At 35.4% G+C, this 19,524-nt stretch overlaps 1 protein-coding gene across 4 annotated transcripts; it reads right to left on the bottom strand.

Annotated features, from left to right (window-relative positions):
• Nucleotides 1–971: 971 nt before the first annotated feature.
• On the bottom strand, nucleotides 972–19,338 carry LOC103977414 (protein STRUBBELIG-RECEPTOR FAMILY 5). 4 transcript variants are annotated; one of them, XM_009392908.3, is made up of 16 exons: nucleotides 19,020–19,338; nucleotides 18,436–18,568; nucleotides 17,107–17,178; nucleotides 16,959–17,024; nucleotides 16,600–16,671; nucleotides 16,442–16,513; nucleotides 13,736–13,807; nucleotides 13,598–13,663; nucleotides 12,790–12,855; nucleotides 12,401–12,669; nucleotides 9,728–9,993; nucleotides 3,789–4,060; nucleotides 2,618–2,738; nucleotides 2,378–2,514; nucleotides 1,780–1,936; nucleotides 972–1,331 (listed from the first exon to the last, which is right to left on the bottom strand). In XM_009392908.3, the coding sequence occupies exons 1-16, from the start codon at nucleotides 19,102–19,104 to the stop codon at nucleotides 1,188–1,190; spliced, it is 2,070 nt and encodes a 689-aa protein (XP_009391183.2). In that variant the 5' UTR covers nucleotides 19,105–19,338; the 3' UTR covers nucleotides 972–1,187. The 4 variants fall into 4 exon arrangements, with proteins under 4 accessions (XP_009391183.2, XP_018678615.2, XP_064967839.1 ...); XM_018823070.2 differs by having other exon boundaries at nucleotides 16,959–17,029; nucleotides 17,107–17,167; XM_065111767.1 differs by lacking the exon at nucleotides 16,959–17,024.
• Nucleotides 19,339–19,524: the final 186 nt, after the last annotated feature.

Genomic DNA, 19,524 nt, shown 5'->3' with positions numbered 1-19,524 from the left:
TATAAAATTGAAGACTATGTATATATATTAAAGGATAATATAAATATTAAATTAGAGATATTTATATGTCTTTTTGTAATATTTTATACAATCTTTATGCACCTAAAGTTGTTTTATTTACAAATTCCAGTAGATGAAAAACTGTTGTTGATGAGATATGATTGATTGGAATGCAATTCTTTAATAATATATCCATCTAAAATCTTGTGACAACTCTTCTTGTTTCTATCAAGAATCAAGTGTTTCTTGTGAGTGACATTTGATGTTTAACCCCTTTGGGATCTCAAAAACTACTGGAATATTATTAAAGTTCAAAAGCAATTTTTTTCTTGGAGATTTGAGTTTTTGAATGGAGGAGTTATATAGTTTAAAAATAGTATAACCCAATTTAAAATGAGTACGTTTTTATAAATTTCATCACTTAAAGGGTTGAATTTGTGTAGATTTTTTAATTGTACATAATTTAGGATGAATTTAGAATCACTTTGAACCAAAAACCATTTAAATATTATCAAAGAAGGTTTTTTTTTTTTTAGATTTGTGTTATACCTTTTTTGTTTTAACTCAACATTTTTTTTTTTAGCCAAAAACCATTTTTTGTTTTTTTTTTGTATTATCAAAGAAGATTTTTTTTGTTACACTTCTTTATTAAAAAACATTGTAACTCAACCCACTTTTTTTTCCTCTCAAAATTTCAAGAAAACTTAGAAAGGCCTACTAAATATGTTTTTTAATAATATATACTTTTTACTTATTTTAATCTTTAGATAGACATAAATTCAATGCACGGTAACCGATGACTTGACAACGTCAAATTCCATGATCCATCTTCAACACCAATGACTTAAAAACGTCAAAATTTCTTTCACCATTATGTCTCCCCTTCGGTAACATTTTTCTCTTATTAAAGAAATAGAGATTGCATTTCAAAGCTGAATTCCAGTGTCACTCACAAGAAACACGATTCTCAATAGAAACAAGTTGTCATAAGATTTTAGATGGATATATTACATACAGCTCATGGCTCAAAAATCCACAACGATTACAGAAGTTATTCCTTACGAAAACCGAAACAATGTTCATTGATATTTACTCAGAGGACCTGTTATATCAATCAGCAGCATGACAAGTTGACTGTGATGCCTTTAGTTAGATACACCGGCTTTCGATAGAGTTCGAAGTTTTGCTCAATAATATCCAGAGTCAGAATCATCACTTCTACGAGAGGCGCCTAGATCCCCACCAATCCTTTTGTTGATGCTAGTGCAATGAACGCATTGAACCAGTGCCTGTACCACTTCTGACATGGCGGGCCGGAACTCAGGCTCTAGCTGAATTAATCAAAAGAAACATAGAAATAAGTTACCGTGGATTAAATTATAATTGACAAGCACACAATACTCTAAATCATGATTCGCCTTACCAATCCATACTAGTGTACCGGCCAACTGTCGGTACTGTATGTACCGAACCTAAGCATACCAACACATGATACATGAGGCATACCGATGTACCACCCGTACCAGTTCCATATCAGACTAGTATGTACCATTCATACCGAGTGGTATGCCACGATATGGTGAACCTTGCTCTAAATATCACACCTTTGATAAATTGTTATATGACGACCTCTCACTAAGAGAAAGGTTCAGTCAACTGCACCATATGATGCATATGGTGCTTAAAATGTGTAGTGAAACAGTCTCACACTTGTCAAGACTCTCAAACAGAGCAGTCACATAGAAAGGCGTACGAGAAGAAGTTCATAAAGCATGTTACCTGGATACATAGGGCGACAATGTCAGCAAATCGAGATAATGACTTTGGCGGGTAGAGTCCATGGAGGGCAGGGTCTGCCATCCGTTCCAATGTGTCAATGTCATGAAGTTGTGGTGCTACCCAGCGAACTAATGACTGCTCTATTCTTGGCTTAGAACTGTAAATTATTAAAAATAGAAGAAAAAAATTAGACAATGAAACAAAGGTAAAACTGCAAGCAGTAGGTCCTCGAGATAACAGTATCCACAAAAGTGTTGGGTCACAACAGATCATTTTGGGAAGTTTGCACACTAGTAGAAAACCAATAGATCTTATTTAATAAACATCATGGCCCATTAGATGTCCATTTATGTGTGCCCAGGAATTTAATAAGGTTAGGTATCTGAACCTGAGAAAATGGCCGATGTCACCATATTACTATATGCTTCCATAAATATCAAGACCAGGATGCATTGGCTGTATTGGCTCTATTTAGATAACACACTACATGCACCGGAAAGAATGCTGAACTATCTTAACTGAATTGTCTCTGCTAAACACAGAGGGAAAAGGGCAAGATCTTAATGACTAGTCTTAGAGTGCCAGCATCTTCAATTACCTGTCAAAGGGCTTACGGCCAGTCAACAACTCTAGCATGATCACTCCAAAGCTATAGACATCACTCTTCCTTGTATAGGCAGAAGGTTTTGTGCATTCAGGAGCATTGTATCCAGGACCCAAGTTCTCATTTGTATCCTGTTGCAAAAAGACATAGAACTAGAACTCAGTGACTCAGATTTATGGTTTTCAATGTCATAAATGATTCCATAACAAGGTGCAAATGAACTTTCGTTGAAACCTCAAAGAAGGGTGCTAGACCACAGTCAGCCAAGTGTGGGTTTAGCTCCGCATCAAGCAATATGTTTGAAGATTTTATGTTTTTGTGGATCACTGATGGGGAGTGGACCTCATGCAAGTACCTGGATAAATATAAAGTGATTGTCAGATGAAATTAGGAAGATATTTACAACATGGCAACAGATATATTAACATTAGGAGATTAAGAAAGATGAAAATTGATCAAGTTGTAATTTTAGCACTTAATTCAATTGTTACAGCTGAATATACTTTATTTAACAACTAACCACAATAGGTATTTCCTGTCTTTGGAAAGGTTATCATGAATTATCATATAAAAGACATGCAGATGTCTATACAAAACTTAGAACGCACAGGATAACCATAACATGCAACTGGATGATTAAATCATTTGAAGACAAAGATCACAAAACTACAAAAGTAGGACATTCCGTGAGAGTCCTATTCTGTAAATAAATTACAGGGCTTCCTAGGTTGATGGTTTTAACACAGGGTGTGACTGAGAATGCTAATTGGAAGCAAATCATCGCTATTCCATTTACGTCCTCCTTTTTGTTTGTTATAGAATACAGTAGAACTTTAATATTGTGGGAATGCTCAGTCCTAATAATCATATATAACTTTCAATTAGACCAGCATTTGCAGAGAAGCACACTCTCAATTCTTTTAAGTATGTTTCCAATTGCAGACCTGTACAATTTTATTGACAACTATCTGACTCCTAGCATCCCAAGTTTGACCTTGCTTAGATATATTAGATAGTTTGTAAAAATGAACAATGAGAATATAATGCAGTAGCATAATACCAGTATAGCTATAAATACCACAAGTCCTAAAAAAAATTTCTGAATATTGTCATGTAAACAATTTTCATGAAAATTTATGCTGCAAAGAAAAAATTAGCAGTTTTTGTTCCACCACTTCTGGAAATATTAAAAATGATCGGCTAAAATTGTTGATCTTGCATGTACCATCCAAGAAGTCCTGAAGCCTGAATTGACAATGAATATATTTGATCAAAATTAAGAGAAGACAAATGTAAATTAGATATACAGGGAGAAAAACATGCTCACTATGACCATCAGGCATTTCAATTAAATAATTTGTAACTGAATGGTTATTTACATGGCTTGTAATTGTTATCTACTTACTCTACAGCACGTGCTGTCCCAAGAGCAATCCTTACTCGGGTTTCCCAAGTCAATGGTCTGCTATAATCATCCGATAAATGTAAAAATCCATGTAGAGAACCATTCTGTTGGAATTCATAGATTAAAAATTGGTAATCGGGCTCTGAGCAATAACCCAAAAGTTCAGTGATGTTTGGATGGTGCAGCTTGAAAATGTCAGACACTATTTCCATGAAGTCATGAGAACAACGTCCAGATAAATTTAATGCCTCTATCTTCTTGACAGCCAAAACCTGAGAAAGCATCATAAGCAAAATATATTTCAACCACATTTGACTAGCATTTATGATATTATAAAAGCAGAAGTTTGAACACCCAACCATTATAGTCATAAATCAATTAAAATGTAAAAGGTACATGCAATAGGATAATTTAATTAACAGCCCCAGCATGTGACATCAAACTACATTGTCATAGAAATCCTATGTACCATCTCCATTGACACAAGATACCAGACCTGAACTTGACCACTCAAAACAACAAAAATGTGGCAATCAGAAACTGAGAGATGCCCAAGAGGTCTGTTTTTCTTTTGCACTCTCTGTTATTTCATTCTCTATTGTTGAAAACTCTTGACAATGCAAGAATATCCTTTTATAACGTGTAATCTTGGTGCATTCCACCCATATCTATAGTAATCCAACTCATATGCTTCTTATTTAGTCCTTGTTTTGCAGGACATATATCTAACAATTATCATGTCAATAATAATCCTAGTCTGAGAGGGGAAAATAAAAATCTTGTATCATAATGATCAAAGTTTCCCACACTGTTGTGATATAAGGTAGAATATATTGATTGCTCAAAGTTTGGTTATTCCTAATTATACTGCCAGCTCTCTAGTAATGCATAATAGACAACATCTTTACCAGTGATTTAAAAAGGCGCTCGGGCGCTCGCCTAGGCGCTCGGGCGAGGCAAGGCGAGGCCCGAGCGCCTCGCTAAACTTTCAAGCGGCGCGCTTCAATGAGGCGCTCGCCCGAGCCCAGGCGCTGGGTGCTTCGGGCGAGCGCCTGGGTTAAACCAAGCGACCGAACTAGGATTTTAAGTCTGGTTTAGTCTCTGGTGGTTAGTTGGTTCAATCGAACCAACTAAAATCGATATCAGCTGTCGTTGCCCAACCCTAACCAGCTAACCCTACTCGCTGCTCGCCGCTCCTGCTCCCGTTGCCGCTACTCGCCGCTATCGCTACTGCTGCCGCTGTCGCCACTCCCGCTGCCTCCTTACACTCTAGCTCCTGCTCCCGCCGCCTCCTTGCACTCTCGTTACCGTTGCCTCCTTACATTCCCACTCCTGCTGCCGCTGCCTCCTTACACTCCCGCTGCCGCTGCCTCCTTACATTCCCACTCCCGCTCCCGCTGCCGCTGTCGCTTCCTCTTTTCTCAGTCAGCACCCCCTGACACTCCTCTTCCTTCTTCTCCTTCTGTATACTGTTAACAGTATATAGTATACTGTTAACAGTATACTAATAATAGTATTTATATTTATTAGATTAATAATATATTATTTTGATTTTAATATTGTTAATTTTCTTAATTTAATAATATATTTTTATTTAAATTTTTAAATAATTATATTTATTAATTATATTATATATTTTTATATTTTAGTGTCTCGCTTCGCTCGGGCGAGCGCCTAACGCCTCAGGCATTTTTGGACCTTATCGTCTTTTGACGTCTAGCGCTTTTTAAATCACTGATCTTTACAAACAAACCTAAACATTCTTAACACTCACAATTAAATGGAGGAATATGTCCAGTTAGTTATGTGATCATAATAATGATGCCACGTAGAGTAGAAAGGCAAAGGATTAAGCACAAATGATCATAAATTCTACAAATGAATTTATTTGAATATTGTAACAAGTTTTAAGACTCCATTAATTGTTATAAAATGAGGTTATAGCAATCAGATTCAGACATCATCAGAAGTTAATAATTAATTTTCCATTATAAGATCCTCTTCAACTCAGTTGCAATAGAACAAACATAAATTTAATAATGGATCATGATTTTACTTTTAGTCTCTTTAAGTCAGTTTGTCATAAAATGTTCCTGACTGAAGTGATCTGATATGACAGCATAACAAAGATGTGAGTGGATGAAATAACATAGGTAAAACTATTTAAGGTTTAATATCATATTGATATGACATGTGGAAGGGATGCCAAAAGAGATCAAAGCATTTCATTCTTTAAGAATCAAGAACAAGGCTGTAAAATATCTTAATTATATTTAATTTTATGAAATGTATGTTTCAGAAAGACTAGGTTGAAGGAAGAAGACATCAAATAATCTATAAATGAAAGGTAAATATATCAAGATTTCTCTCTCTAGGAATCACTCCTAGGGATGAAGCCCTCATATCTCCGTTGTCTCACAAGTGGATAATGGAATCACAAATCACGAGAAAGAAAAGTTTTTATTATTAATCTAAATTTCAATTACATTGTCATTTCATTGCTTACAGCCATTATCCTTTTGAATAAACCCTCCAAATAAAAAGAATAAATAAGATAATTTTCTTTAAGCATATCTTAATCTTTGAGTCAAGGTTAGTTGATGACCCATTTTCCTTTTTTCAAAGAAGATCTACTTGCAAGTGCCGATAGGTAATCTTCCTTATTTAGTAATTATTGATTGGGAATGACTTTCTTCCTTGGATACGACCTTTAAAAAACCCATTAACTTCTTTTTCTTTTTCTTCAACAAGCTTTGCAGGTAGCCAAAAGACATGCCATATGACAACATATTGCATCCACCAAACTTCAAAAAAATATTACAAAGAATACAAGAAAATGGCTCTTGCATCCTGATGTAAGATAAGCATTTGCGTGATTCCTGAATTCAGGGACCAAATAGTTCCTGGAAATCTACATATGTCAGAAGGTTGTTCAATCAATTAGATAAGTCAAGATATTGATAGATTATGCTCCTGTAGGAAGGAATCTTTTTCTTTTGCCTTTTTGATATGTGGATTGTGGATATGAATCTGGACAGTTAAAATGTGCTTTATGAAAAGTGCATAATCCCCAAATTCCTGCATCCTAAAACATCCATTTGTTTAGATTATGCACAAAAAAGTTTACATACATGTATTCTGTCCAACTCTATCTATGATGAATAAACACATGTTTAAACATATTCATTACATGTATACATATACAGATGTATGTATGAATATATAAATAGAATGATTCACAAATTCACATCTGTAGAAAATATATTTCCTGATGCACAAGCCACTTAAGAGTTAAGACTCTTTGCCTTTGTGCCAACAGTTTGACTTCAGTATATCAACAAAATGATAATAACCTCAATAATCATTGCCCATGGCTGTCATGATCATCTACAGTTTGAACTCAGCTAAAATTTAATTATTCAAGCTAGACTAAAGTTGGGCAACTGGGCCAAGCCCAGAAAAAGAACTTGTACTCAAGGTTCACCTTACCGATTCGTACTAGTATACTGACCAATCATCGGTACGATACAGACTGAGGCATATCGATGTATCGTATGTCGATACGCCAGGGCATATCGATGATACAATAAAATTACCAAAAATAGCTCCAAAAATTCCTAGAAAAAAAAAAGTTAGATTAGGGTTTTTAAGTTGGAAATAGATATAAATTTAGTAAAATTTAAGAAAAAATAATCTAAATTGGGAAAGAATAGTGATACATCATTTTCGAGCTTTAAGGAGTACCTTTGTGGTACGTTCCGGATCGTCCTTCCGTTAATATTGAATTATCTACTAAGAAATTATTCGAATTGTTAGATTAATTTTTAAACAACTTAAACTTTAAGATTCAAATGAATCAAGTAATGAATCAAAGGATATACCTTGTTCTACCATAAAAAGAACGATGCGACTCCACGAGCAATGGATCGAGGTCCTCGATCCTATATATCTGTATATCAATTTGATATGTTTGTAGGACTCAATCCTGAAATTGATCCCACGACATAGTATACTAATACATCTTATATCATTGGTGCATCAATGTGATGATAGTCATATTCTAATTGTCGTGAACCACATGTGTTCGAAGCGACTCCTAAGGCAAGGACGATTGTAGCATGTATTAGTGTGAAGAATGAAGAATAATATCGAAACTTCTACTTTCGCCACTGATCTGCTTCGTATCATAAGATCAATCACTATATTGCTGCTCGAAGAAGTTTGACCAATTATCACCATATTATTGTTGGTCGTAAGATTCTCCATAATACGACTTTTGTGAATATGATGAGCTTCGCTCTGTGTCTACGTTATGTAGGTTCTGTCGCATTTGCTCAAAATCATCCACTGCCTTCCTCTTCCCCTTCTGTGTATAAACTTGACTAGTACCTCATCGAGTTTCATGGTCCGAATCATGGGTGACATATATAAAATAATGCTCCTTGGTCCATGCACCACCCTCAAATTGTGTAGACCGGACCATCGACTCCCTGGCGTCGCCACCATCATCGGTCGAGACACTGCTATCCATATCGCTACTATGTCTCTAGACTAAGTGGGTTGTTGAATACGATTGAGAAGGTGTCTCATTACTTGACTCGATTATTTCCAACGACGCGGTTGATGCTACTGCCTTCCCCTTTACCTTTGCCTTTGCACGCTGGACGGACAACAGTGATGGTTGAGTGTCTATAGTTCCTCTTGATTAGAGTATTATTCCTCTTAATCCTCCCAAATTTGATCCAATCCACAAAGCGCAACGTTGTTGAGTCTAAGAGAGTGAAAATGTGAGAATTAGAGATATATGAGTGAGAGAATTTAAAGGAGTTGAAGAGTTTAAGTGAAATGAGTTAAAAGAGCGAGGAGGAAAGGGTTTAAAAACCCTGACCTATGGTCCAAATAGTCAAAATGACCATTTGAAACTGGGCAATCTCAGCCCTTGATCAGTGACGGTTGAAATGCGATCGTTACAGACCGGTACAAGTCGGTAACGGTCATACCGATCAATAACGATCGAATTTCAACCGTTATCGACTAGTACAAACCTCGTATCAGGCAATATGGGGTCATGTAACGTGTATCGCTCGGTATAGGGTAATTCACATATCAATCCTCTGTCGGAATGATACGTACCACACATACTGAGCGGTACACCTCGATACAGCGAACCTTGCTTGTACTTATATATAAGGTTAGCCATGGTTTGCAGTACCGGTCCGTACCGCCCGGTACGGGCGGTACGTACCGGTCCGACAGGCTTTCGGTACGCGGACCATATGTTACCGTTCCGACACTGCTACAGTGCTCGGCACGCCTGAATATACCGCTCGGTACACCTGAGTGTACCGAGCGGTATACCGTACCGTACCGGTACCGAGCCCAGGTCGAAACTCCGGTACGGTACGGTATTGCGAACCTTGAGGTTAGCTATATTTAGGATCAGAATTCAGAACAATAAAACCAAATTCAAGAATATGACTTCAACAAATAAGATTACATAATCCATCAACTAGGAAATTTGTTTTTTATTCCTAAAGCAACAATAAGCATCCAAAACACAAACAACATTCAAATGAACATGACGGCCTTAATTATAATTGAATAATGGATAATGATCCATGTGCATGACCCACAAACAAATAATTTATAGAGCCAACCTAAAGTAGCGAAACAAAAAAGCAATTGTTACAATTCATATTCTTATGATTATATGAAATAAAAAGCCAATAAGGACAGGCTTATTTCATCAACAGCAAAAGATCATATTGCCAAAACACAGCACAATACCCAAAGTCATGGCATTAATATGTACACATGAAATTTTGTATATATATGATATATGCCCATTATAGACTATACATATATGACAAGGGAGATGGAGACAGGTATCTTATGGACATACATATGGTAGATGCAAATTTTTCCAAACCTCACTGTACCTTTCCATCAGCAAATTTTGCTTTGTACACTTGTCCGATATTTCCTTGCCCAAGAAGGCTGCTTGAGCTAAAGTTTAGAGTAGCAGCTTGCAGATCTGCTAACGAGTAAGTTGGGAAAGAAATCAGATCTGTGTTTCTTCTCGAATTAAATGTATTTGCAAAGTCATTATCAGTGAATGACTTTTGAGTATCAGCAAATGGTTCTTTAAGTCCCGTGGTAGCTGTTTCCGTAGCCTTTAAGCCAACTGAAGAAGTATCCTTAACTCCTATAAGTAGATTCCATAAAAGATCGATAATTAAAGTGACAGAAAAAGAAAATCTTTAAGAAAGGCATACAATCAACTAAATTAACAAAAAACATTACTCATCAGGCACGAGTTCCAGAAATTATCAATCATCAAGATCAAGACTAAATTAAACTGGTGTACATTGACTTCTTTTCAACAAGCAAAGGAGTGGAATAAGAGTACCAAGTCTTGGAGGAACTAAAGTTACTATACCAAAGTCAGATAACTTTGGCAAGAAGATCAATTATACTAGTTACTAAATACATATCAAATGGTATTATGAAATGTTGACCAAGTTATGATAGACTGCGATCAATATTCAATCTCTTATCAATCATCAAATAAATCTATGCATTGCTTGCCTGGAATGGATTTCCTTGGGATCCTTACAAATAAAAAGAACTATTGAATTCACATCAACTATAGATAGGGCTCATTTAAGTTCAGATCTTACAATCACTTAGCTCTAATTCACTTTTAAATAAATGGGAAGAGAAAGTGAAGACATTAGCTACCAAGTACATATCAAATGGTGATATAAAATGTCGACCAAGTTGTGATCAGTAATCAATCTCTTGTTGATCATCAGATAAGTCTATACGTTGCTTGTCTGGAATGGGTTTACTTATAATAATCAGATTAGTCTATAAATTGCTTGTCTGGAATGAATTTCCTTACAAATAAAAAAATATTATAACTAGAGTTAGCACCACTTTTAAATTTGATCTTACAAGTTACAACTACATAGTACTAATTCATTCTTCAAAGGAAAAAGTGGAAGAGAAAATGAAGATATTGTAAATGAACCAAAAGCTTTAATGAGCTTCTTATTGGGATTCGAGCAACTTGAACAATAACAACTCGGAACTTGAATAGAGCTATAATTCTGTGGTAAATATAACCTTCCTGATAAACTAACAAAAGAATAATGTTGAAATAAGTTGCCTTGGTTTGATCTCTCACCATTAGACATGAACACTAATTAACATAAATGATAATACAAATTCTTTGAACTCTTTGCAATAAATTAAGAAATAAGCAATGACCTTTAGATGTCCGATAAACCAACATTCCTACTCTACATAGAATTCAACTTGCTTTTGGCTTCAACAGTAAACCAATGTCTAGAAATGGTTTTACTTCCTTAATTATTAAGAATACAATAACAACAAAGCCGTGAGTCCAACTATTTACGATCGGCTACGTGAATCTTTTGTCGTCATTGAGATCTGTAAAAAAGTCATATGATTAATTAAGTTCGGAATACATAAATATTTACTTATAGTTTCTATTAAAATCTTTTTAGGTCTTTCTCTACCTCTCCTCATACTATTAATATTAATTATTTTACCTCTTAACACTAATTATTGAGAATATAAATAATTTTATTTTTTGATAATTTCAGGCATCCACCCTGATACTGTCATCTCAGCAACACTAACTCTTTGCACATGTTGTTTTCTAGGCACCCAACAATTCGATCCATAAAGCAGAGCAGATTTACAATTGTCTTACGAAATGCAAAATAAGCAGACCAACCCAAAGGCCCCCTCTACATTTTAAGCAGTCTACTTCTACACTATCACATGCCTATGTCCAACAAGAACCTGATTAGCTTCCAACTATGTGGACCTTCTGTGTATACTACAGTTAACCTTCAAACTGCTCACATTAAAGTTATCATGGATCATCTAAACTGAACTGCAATTTTCACTTTTAAACATTAATGGACTACATCATAGTTCTCAAAGTAAAAGATTGTGTCCTAAATACATTTATTAATAAATCTGGTGCACCCAATGAATAGTCCTGTAACCGTCTTGGTTCTTGTTGGGACTAAAGAACAGGTATCTTCTGATTGGAATATTACGATTCATATAATTGCTACTAATAATGGAACTTTGGACTTTGGAGTGCCAGGAATGAGATGCATGCAAATATTGACAATGTACAACCTAATGAAAACAACTTTAACACCATTATCTAGCCAAAAGAATTACTACAGTGTAATAATATGAATAAGGTTTTGCAGCAAGTAAATATTGTCAGCTGTCAAACCCAAAATAGATAGTGAAATCATATGAGACTCCTCTCGATTTGAATTTTGTGGAATGCATCTAAGAATCAAATATGCATAAGTTAACAATTGCTATTACTACAATCAGAACTTATACAAGAGCAGCTATATGACACTGTTAATAGGTATTCTGGATAATTAACATGATGAAAGGAACCACCAGAAAACTCTTCACCTACTAGAAGTGCAAACGATAATACAATTAGATATTGTATATGAACAGCCATCAAACAATACTATATACAAGAATTTGTCCAAAAAAATACTATACACAGATTCTCTGGCAATTAACATGATCAAAGAAAATACCTGCAAATTCATTGTCTACTAGAGGTGTAAATGATCTATTCTGGCTAAATTGTTCCTCCATATAATAAGATGAAACTGAAGATCTTCGCTTAGCAAAAGCCATTAAGATGAGAATCACAACCAAGACAGCGATCACTATCACAGCAATGGCTGCACCTTTCAGACCTGCAGTTTGTTTGTTGTACATAGATGAGCTTCCACCATTACTGTCTGCAGCTGTAGACATGCCTGGAGGTGCTGGTCCAGAGGACCAAGAATTTCCATCGATTCTTATAAAAGAAAACAGCAACCATCAGAAAAGATTTCATAAAGCAGAAAATCCACATTAACCAAAAAAACTTTTCAGTAAAAGAAGAGGAAAGGGAAAAAAAATGTTTAAGACTGCTCACTTAAAATCATTTATACTTTTCAATTTGTTGGGAATCCAACCGGTAAACTGGTTGTTCTGAACATTCCTGGCAGCATAACAAAAAAAAAAAGAAAAAACTGGTTAAAGATTACTCAGATAATTGGCTTGTTAACTATTTACAACAAGCAACCAATTTTTCAGTCGTTTAAACTGTTCAAGAATAATTAACAGAAATAAAAGACGATAAAACACATACTGAAAGAACATGATGTGTTAGCAAAACTGCAAAAGCACAACAATCTTAAAAATTACTGAACGAGACCTCCTAGTTCAAGCTGTAAAGAGCTGGTACATCTTGTCTAAGTATGTAACCTACATTTTTATGTACCTCAAACCCCGCTCAGATTAGTGCATAAGCTTTCTACAAGTTTCACATAGTATGTATACTGTAAATTTTGAACTCCTAATAATTCTTGTATAGTTGGCAGTATGTTATATTTGTCTTTTCATTGCCTTGAATACATTCTTAAGCTTCATTTATTAACAACCAATAAGCATCTGAAAGATTTTTCTAATCAAATAACCATTTTAACTTGATAATTACAGCTAAAAGTAAGAAGACAGGGACAAATTAAAATTGACAAAGATTAGCATAAATATTTAAAATTGATAATTACTTTTCATATTAAAGAAAAAAAAGTAAAGCACCATCAACTTCGAAAAACTTTCTTTCAGTGTAACTGAATTACAAATTGTACGTAATTACACCTGAAATTATACACCATCCACTACTCCAACTAAATGGAAAGGACATCTAACTCATAACCTGATTATTAAGCAACACTTACAAATCATCGAGAGAAAGAGTGGCAAGAACACCAAGTGAACCACTAAATTGATTGTTCTGCAGACGTCTGCAAGTCAACACACACAATATTAGTCCAACAGAAGCTCAAGAAGATAGAGAGAAAACTTTCATTCCTTACAAAGTTTTGAGACTTGAAAGAGATCCAAAGCTCTGAGGCAGGGTACCTGAGAAGTGGTTGAATGAGAGATCCCTGGTATCATGACTTGGGCTTAGTAATAATAGAATATGATCATACGCACAAAGTACATGCATCAGATCAAGAATCTTATGTAAAGAGGTAAATTGTTGTTTAAGTGCTAATTACAAACAAGATCATTATTTGTGTCAAGTGAATCTAAAAAGGAAATTGTGTTAAATAGAGAAGAGCCCAAGCTATACTAATTCTTGCAAATGACTAAATTTGGCGTTAAATGCAATTTTGTGAAAATACATAGTTGTTTCAGTGAAAGATCCTTCCAGTTACCCAAAAAAGAGAATAACACATGTATAGTAATAATATAATTTAATATATATATATGGGAAATCCAAACTCCAAAGAGAAAAAATTGTAATTCCAATTATATGTTTCAGAAGTTAAGAAGGAAAAACTTGTAAAAATTATACGTTGCCACAAGCCTACATCACCTACGTTTCTGCCTTTCTTTCCTAAATTGTTTAGAAAGAAGAAAAAATAAAGCCAATGAAGAAAAGATAGAAGAACTCAAAACCTGGTTAAATTAAGATTCCATCTCTACAAGAAAATTTCACCTAACAAGAAAGACAAAAGATTATCAATCAAAAAACTACTTGCCAAAGAAATCCGAAAATTTATCTTCTCAAAATGAAAAAAAAAAAAGGTTGATTAGCCTTCATGTTTTTTTTTCCTTATTATTGTACCTATATTTTCTTCTTCTATTTAGGGCTTATAAAAAGAGAGAAGGGATAGTAATTGGGACATCAGTTATTTAATAAATGAATGAGTTTCTTTCTCCTGCCCAATGGAATAAGTGACACATTAACTTGTTTACCAAAGAACTATATGGCAAAACATGCTTAAGCGATAGTATGCCGTTCTGTCTCAACTCATTTCTTTACTCATTTTCAATATAAAACTAAGTTGAGAGTGATACAATCTCTCCTACTTAAGGCCTCAAAGTTAAGAGTGATACAATCCAACAAACTCTAGTATAATCATCAATGAAGGCAATAAACCACCTATATCCAGTAATGTTTTTGCCCAAATGTCACAGTGGATTAAGTAAAAAGGTTGGGATGATTTGTATGGCTGTGAAAGGAACATGACACGATGATGTTTGACAAATTGACAGATTTCACACTGAAATTGAGATATATTCTTATTCTTGAAAAGAAAAGGAAACAACTTATCCAAGTACTTGAATCTAGGATGGCCTAATCTATAGTGTCATAAAATTATTTCATCCATATCAGAAAAGGAAGAGAAACTGCCTACAGCTGGAGCTTGTCCATCGAAGGAAGCATTACCCTTCAATGTAATAGAGTTGATCAACCTCTCTAGTACTGCCAATCATCCTCCCTGAGCTTATATCTTGAAACTCACAATGAGATGGAAAGATTTAGTCAGACAATTTGAATCTCAAGTGAGTTTTCTAATGGATAAGAGATTACAGGATAGGTTAGGAACACGTAGAACAGATTTCAAAATTAGGTTTTTTGAAAGAACAATAGAACCATTTCTTGCTGCAACCAGGGACAAAGATGCATCAGCAATACGAACTTTAAGGTTATCAGAACATGGAGTATAGGAGGATAACATGTGGGAAAGACTGGTCATATGATCACTAGCACCCAAATCAACATATATACACACATACACCTACCCTTTGCCAAAAAAAAGGGTAGGTGTGTGTGTGTATATATGCATGTGTATATACACATATAAACTGCCATATTAACGAATGTCTTATATATGTCATAAAACATATATATTTGCCAATATGCAACATATAAAATAGATGTCATAAACTGTCATATCAATGCATGTCTTATATATATGTCATAAAACATATATATTTGCCAATATGCAACATATAACATAGATCGGTCTCTAACTAGCCGGCACGAACATTACCCTCAATGAAATGGTAAGTTCACTAGAATTAACTAATTGGCAAACTAAGAACCTTTCGAATGGTGGTCTGAACCTTTTGCATTGCACACCTTAGGAATCATGTATGTTATTCACAACTACACACACCCAAATTCTCCTATTGCCTTCCTTTCTAGCCACTTATAGCCTCTCCCAATGCCATCCTCATAAGATATCGCTCTGATATATGCAAACAACTAATGAAAGAGGAGAAATGGTCTAAAGTGTTCTATAATGATCTCTCATAGGATTCAACCAATACCAACAATACTCTCATATTGCAATGATGAATCCATCAATATATTTAGCTTCATTACACCTGCAAGTCATGAAACTTAAGTCACCCATTGTAAGTCATACTTAATATCTTCTCTGTTTGTAGGTTTCTCAAAAGTAAAGTGCTTGGGAAATGCAGGGTTCCTGCCATTGGTTTACAATATCCGATGGTAAGTGCTGTAGAATCTAGATACATGGTTTTTTAAGTATGTATCATGTACATAAGTTGAACTTGAAGTCAGTAGGAAAAAGAGATTTAAATGACTACAATTTTTTAATTCTAATGAGATAGACTAATAAATATTACTAATGCCAATATGCATAGTTTCTGGAAAAAGGAAACCATTTTCACAGTCACAAATCATTGGCAACAATAGCAAAATTAATTTCTTTATTTTGAAGACATAGATAGATTGTGTAATCAAGTGGAAGCTATCTTACAGCAATGAGAGACTGGGAAGTTTTCTGAACATATCAGTTAACTGTCCACTGAGCTGGTTATTGGCGAGATTTCTGTGTTCCATCATCAAATGACTGATCACTAAGAAGCATCGATGAAAATGGGAGCGGAGATGCAATGAAAATCAAAATCTCCTTACAAATAGTTAAGATCAGTCATCTGAGAAATTGAATAAGAAATCCCTCCAGTAAGTACATTTCCAGAAAGATCTCTGCATTCATAAAAAGATGTCAAACTAAACTCAAACGAACATTGATATCCTGTTGATATGCTGGCCATGTGACCAAACAAAGGATTGAAATCTCATTTATATGATAGCCTTGTGACTATATAGTTTTGAAATGATTTCAACCACAAGGATCTGCCAAACTGATTTGCTACAGATGACTGTAGGTTTCCTTTGACTTTTCATATTCTTTAAAATGGACATAAAGGTAAAGCGATAGCAAGCGTGAAATCAGAGTTGGCAAATATTCATTATTTTAAGGTGCAACTTACATATGAATGGCATTAGGTGGAAGTTGGTAAGGTATATCACCATGAAGATTGTTCTTGCTCAAATCACTGTACTAAGACAAAGAAAAGACATGCTAATTTGCAACTTGCAACATTAATATTTTTCAAAGAGAACCAAGTTAGTCCTTACAAATAAGTTACTGAAGTCAAGCTCGACAGTTGGTAACCAGTTGTACCAGTCAATCCAAGACCTGAGAGTATTCTGGTTAAAACAAAGAGAATTTAAGCAATTAAGTGCCTTCAGTAAAGTAATGACAAAAAATATATAGCAACTTTCACAAATTGCCTACCAAGTACTGTTAGGCAAAAGGGTCATCATCATAAGCACTCTTATGAAATGAGCCTCAACATTTGATATACTATGGCATTAAAACCTCTATGCCTTTGTATAAATAAACAGTGGACTTTTTTTATAAAACTTACCTTCCTCCTAACGAAATGTCAGAGTGATGCTTGTCCTTTAATCAAAAGCTATATTAGTAAAAGCATAATCCAGCAGCTTTCTTTTATTCATAGTATAAGTTATTGATCTTTAACCCTTAATGTAACAGCCGGATATGCCCAACATCAATGATGGTTACATTTTTGAGAAATGTTCTTAAAACTGCAACACTATATGTGCTGTCAACAAAGCACAAATCTTTATGCAACATATGTCAGTTTGAGCCTTGGTACAATATTAAAATTGCTCCTTTGCAACCTGGGTGACCAATGTACGAGTCATGAGAACAGCTTCTGTACTTATAGGGGTGGGCAAGGCTACATACTCCTCCTAAAACCCTGCACCGGCTGAAGCCTCATATACTGGCTTGCCCTATTTATAAAGTGACATATGGTTACAAGTACAACAAAGCTTTGAACAATAACTACATCATGTTCCTCTACCACCATGAACTTTAGCTAATCCAAGCAGGCAGTATAGTCAAATTAGATATTTACTAAATGCATATAATCATTTGATAGCATACTTAAGAGAAAAGTAATAAGAAATGAATGAGGTTTAAGAGACAAATGTATCATTTTTCATGGAATTTGTATTGCGGGACAAATCACCAAGAAAGAATCATCCTATGTGGTAACATAATCTGCATTTTCAGCGAGGATTTTTGCATACATTGCATATTCTCCATATGCAGCATTAAGTGAAAAGTAATAAGAAGTGAATGGGGTTTAAGAGACAAAAGTATCATTTTACATGGAATATGTATTGCAGCACAAATCACCAAGAAAGAATTCCGTATGTGGTAATATAATCTGCATTTTCAGCAATGTAATTTGCATAGGTGGCATATTCTGCATATGCAGCTATACCACATGACTTAATGAGTGTATCTTCATAAATGATCACATAAAACACACTCCAGAAGAACGTCCTGGATGAAAACTTCATGATGACTAGTTTACAGCAACTGCAGAAAGCTAGCCACCATAAGAATCCACGAAAATTTAAGTTCCTCACATTTCTGTCACGGAGGAGCCAGAGCACTTGATGCCTTTCCAATCGTTCCCACAGGGATCACCACCACTGGAACTCCATCCCGTCAACTGGGAGGGAGAATTTAAGCTTCTATACAGGTCATTCAAGGCAGAAACTGCAAAAAGTAAAATAAAACCAATAATGTAAAATGAAACAGATAAAAAGCCTGGAATCTAGAGAAGTGATTGCAGCGTTGGACTAGAACCGTGCAAAACAAGAGTTAGAGATTCCATCGTATTAAGATGTCAATCAATTGGACACAATGAGATATCTCTCTTCAATCCATTGGAAGATGGTGAAAAGAGAGACGCAAGAAGCAATCATCCCGACAGTCCTCAATCAAAATCAGGAAAGACTATAATCCCTAAAACAAAAGGCTTCGTTTTTCTGGTCTTTCAAGTTCACATGGACAGTCCATCAATTGTTTCGTAATTATACAACGTCAAGAGACCGTTTATGGAAAAATAAATAAATAAATAATCTCACCGGACTCGTAAGGAGCACAAGGAGGAATAACAATAAACAAGATGAGCCATTGAAGACGGAGAATTACGCAGATCGCTTACCATCAGACGGGTCGGTTGTGCCGTGGACCAGACCAGAGAGCCGCAGAAACAGCAAGAGTAGCAGCGGAGGAAGATGCAGAGCCATCTTGGGACGAGAAGATCTAGGGCTTGGGTGATCCTTCCATGGGAGGAAGAAGCGCAGGAAAGGAGGGTGCCGACGCTGCGCGGGGCGAACCCTCCCGTGCTCCTCCGCGACCCCTCCCCTTGTTCCACTGCAATTAGGGCTTGGCAGCGAGGGTCAGAAAGGGAGGAGGCTGAACAGTTGGAGGACGCGGGCGTCATTCGAGGAGCGCAACGGAGCCGCGAAGGTGGCGGGGAGCCTTTGGTTTTGCGGATTTTAACCCCATATATATAATAAATAAATAAATAAATAAGCATGCGGCGCGTGAGATGCACGCGAGCGGAGCAGTGAGATGAGAACTTTTGTATAACTAAGAAGAGATAATAAAGAAATTAATATCTATCTAACGAAAAATCTATCTCCTTAGGCTCTCTTAAACATCCG

This window comes from Musa acuminata, chromosome BXJ1-3 (assembly GCF_036884655.1).
Source record: "Musa acuminata AAA Group cultivar baxijiao chromosome BXJ1-3, Cavendish_Baxijiao_AAA, whole genome shotgun sequence".
NCBI classification, from domain to species: domain Eukaryota; kingdom Viridiplantae; phylum Streptophyta; class Magnoliopsida; order Zingiberales; family Musaceae; genus Musa; species Musa acuminata.
Note: the sequence above shows the minus strand (reverse complement) of the source record. Positions and strands in the feature narration are given on the sequence as shown.

What these genes read in the sequence shown, in the direction of transcription:
- LOC103977414 (XM_009392908.3), bottom strand. Translation starts at nt 19,104, where the DNA reads ATGGCTCTGCATCTTCCTCCGCTGCTACTCTTGCTGTTTCTGCGGCTC. An exon ending in GGCTCCTCCGTGACAGAAAT is followed by an intron (nt 17,179 to 18,435) that starts GTGAGGAACTTA and finishes TGTTTTAACCAG; the next exon opens with AATACTCTCAGGTCTTGGAT. An exon ending in CAAAATTTGCTGATGGAAAG is followed by an intron (nt 4,061 to 9,727) that starts GTACAGTGAGGT and finishes ATGCTTTCTCAG; the next exon opens with GTTTTGGCTGTCAAGAAGAT.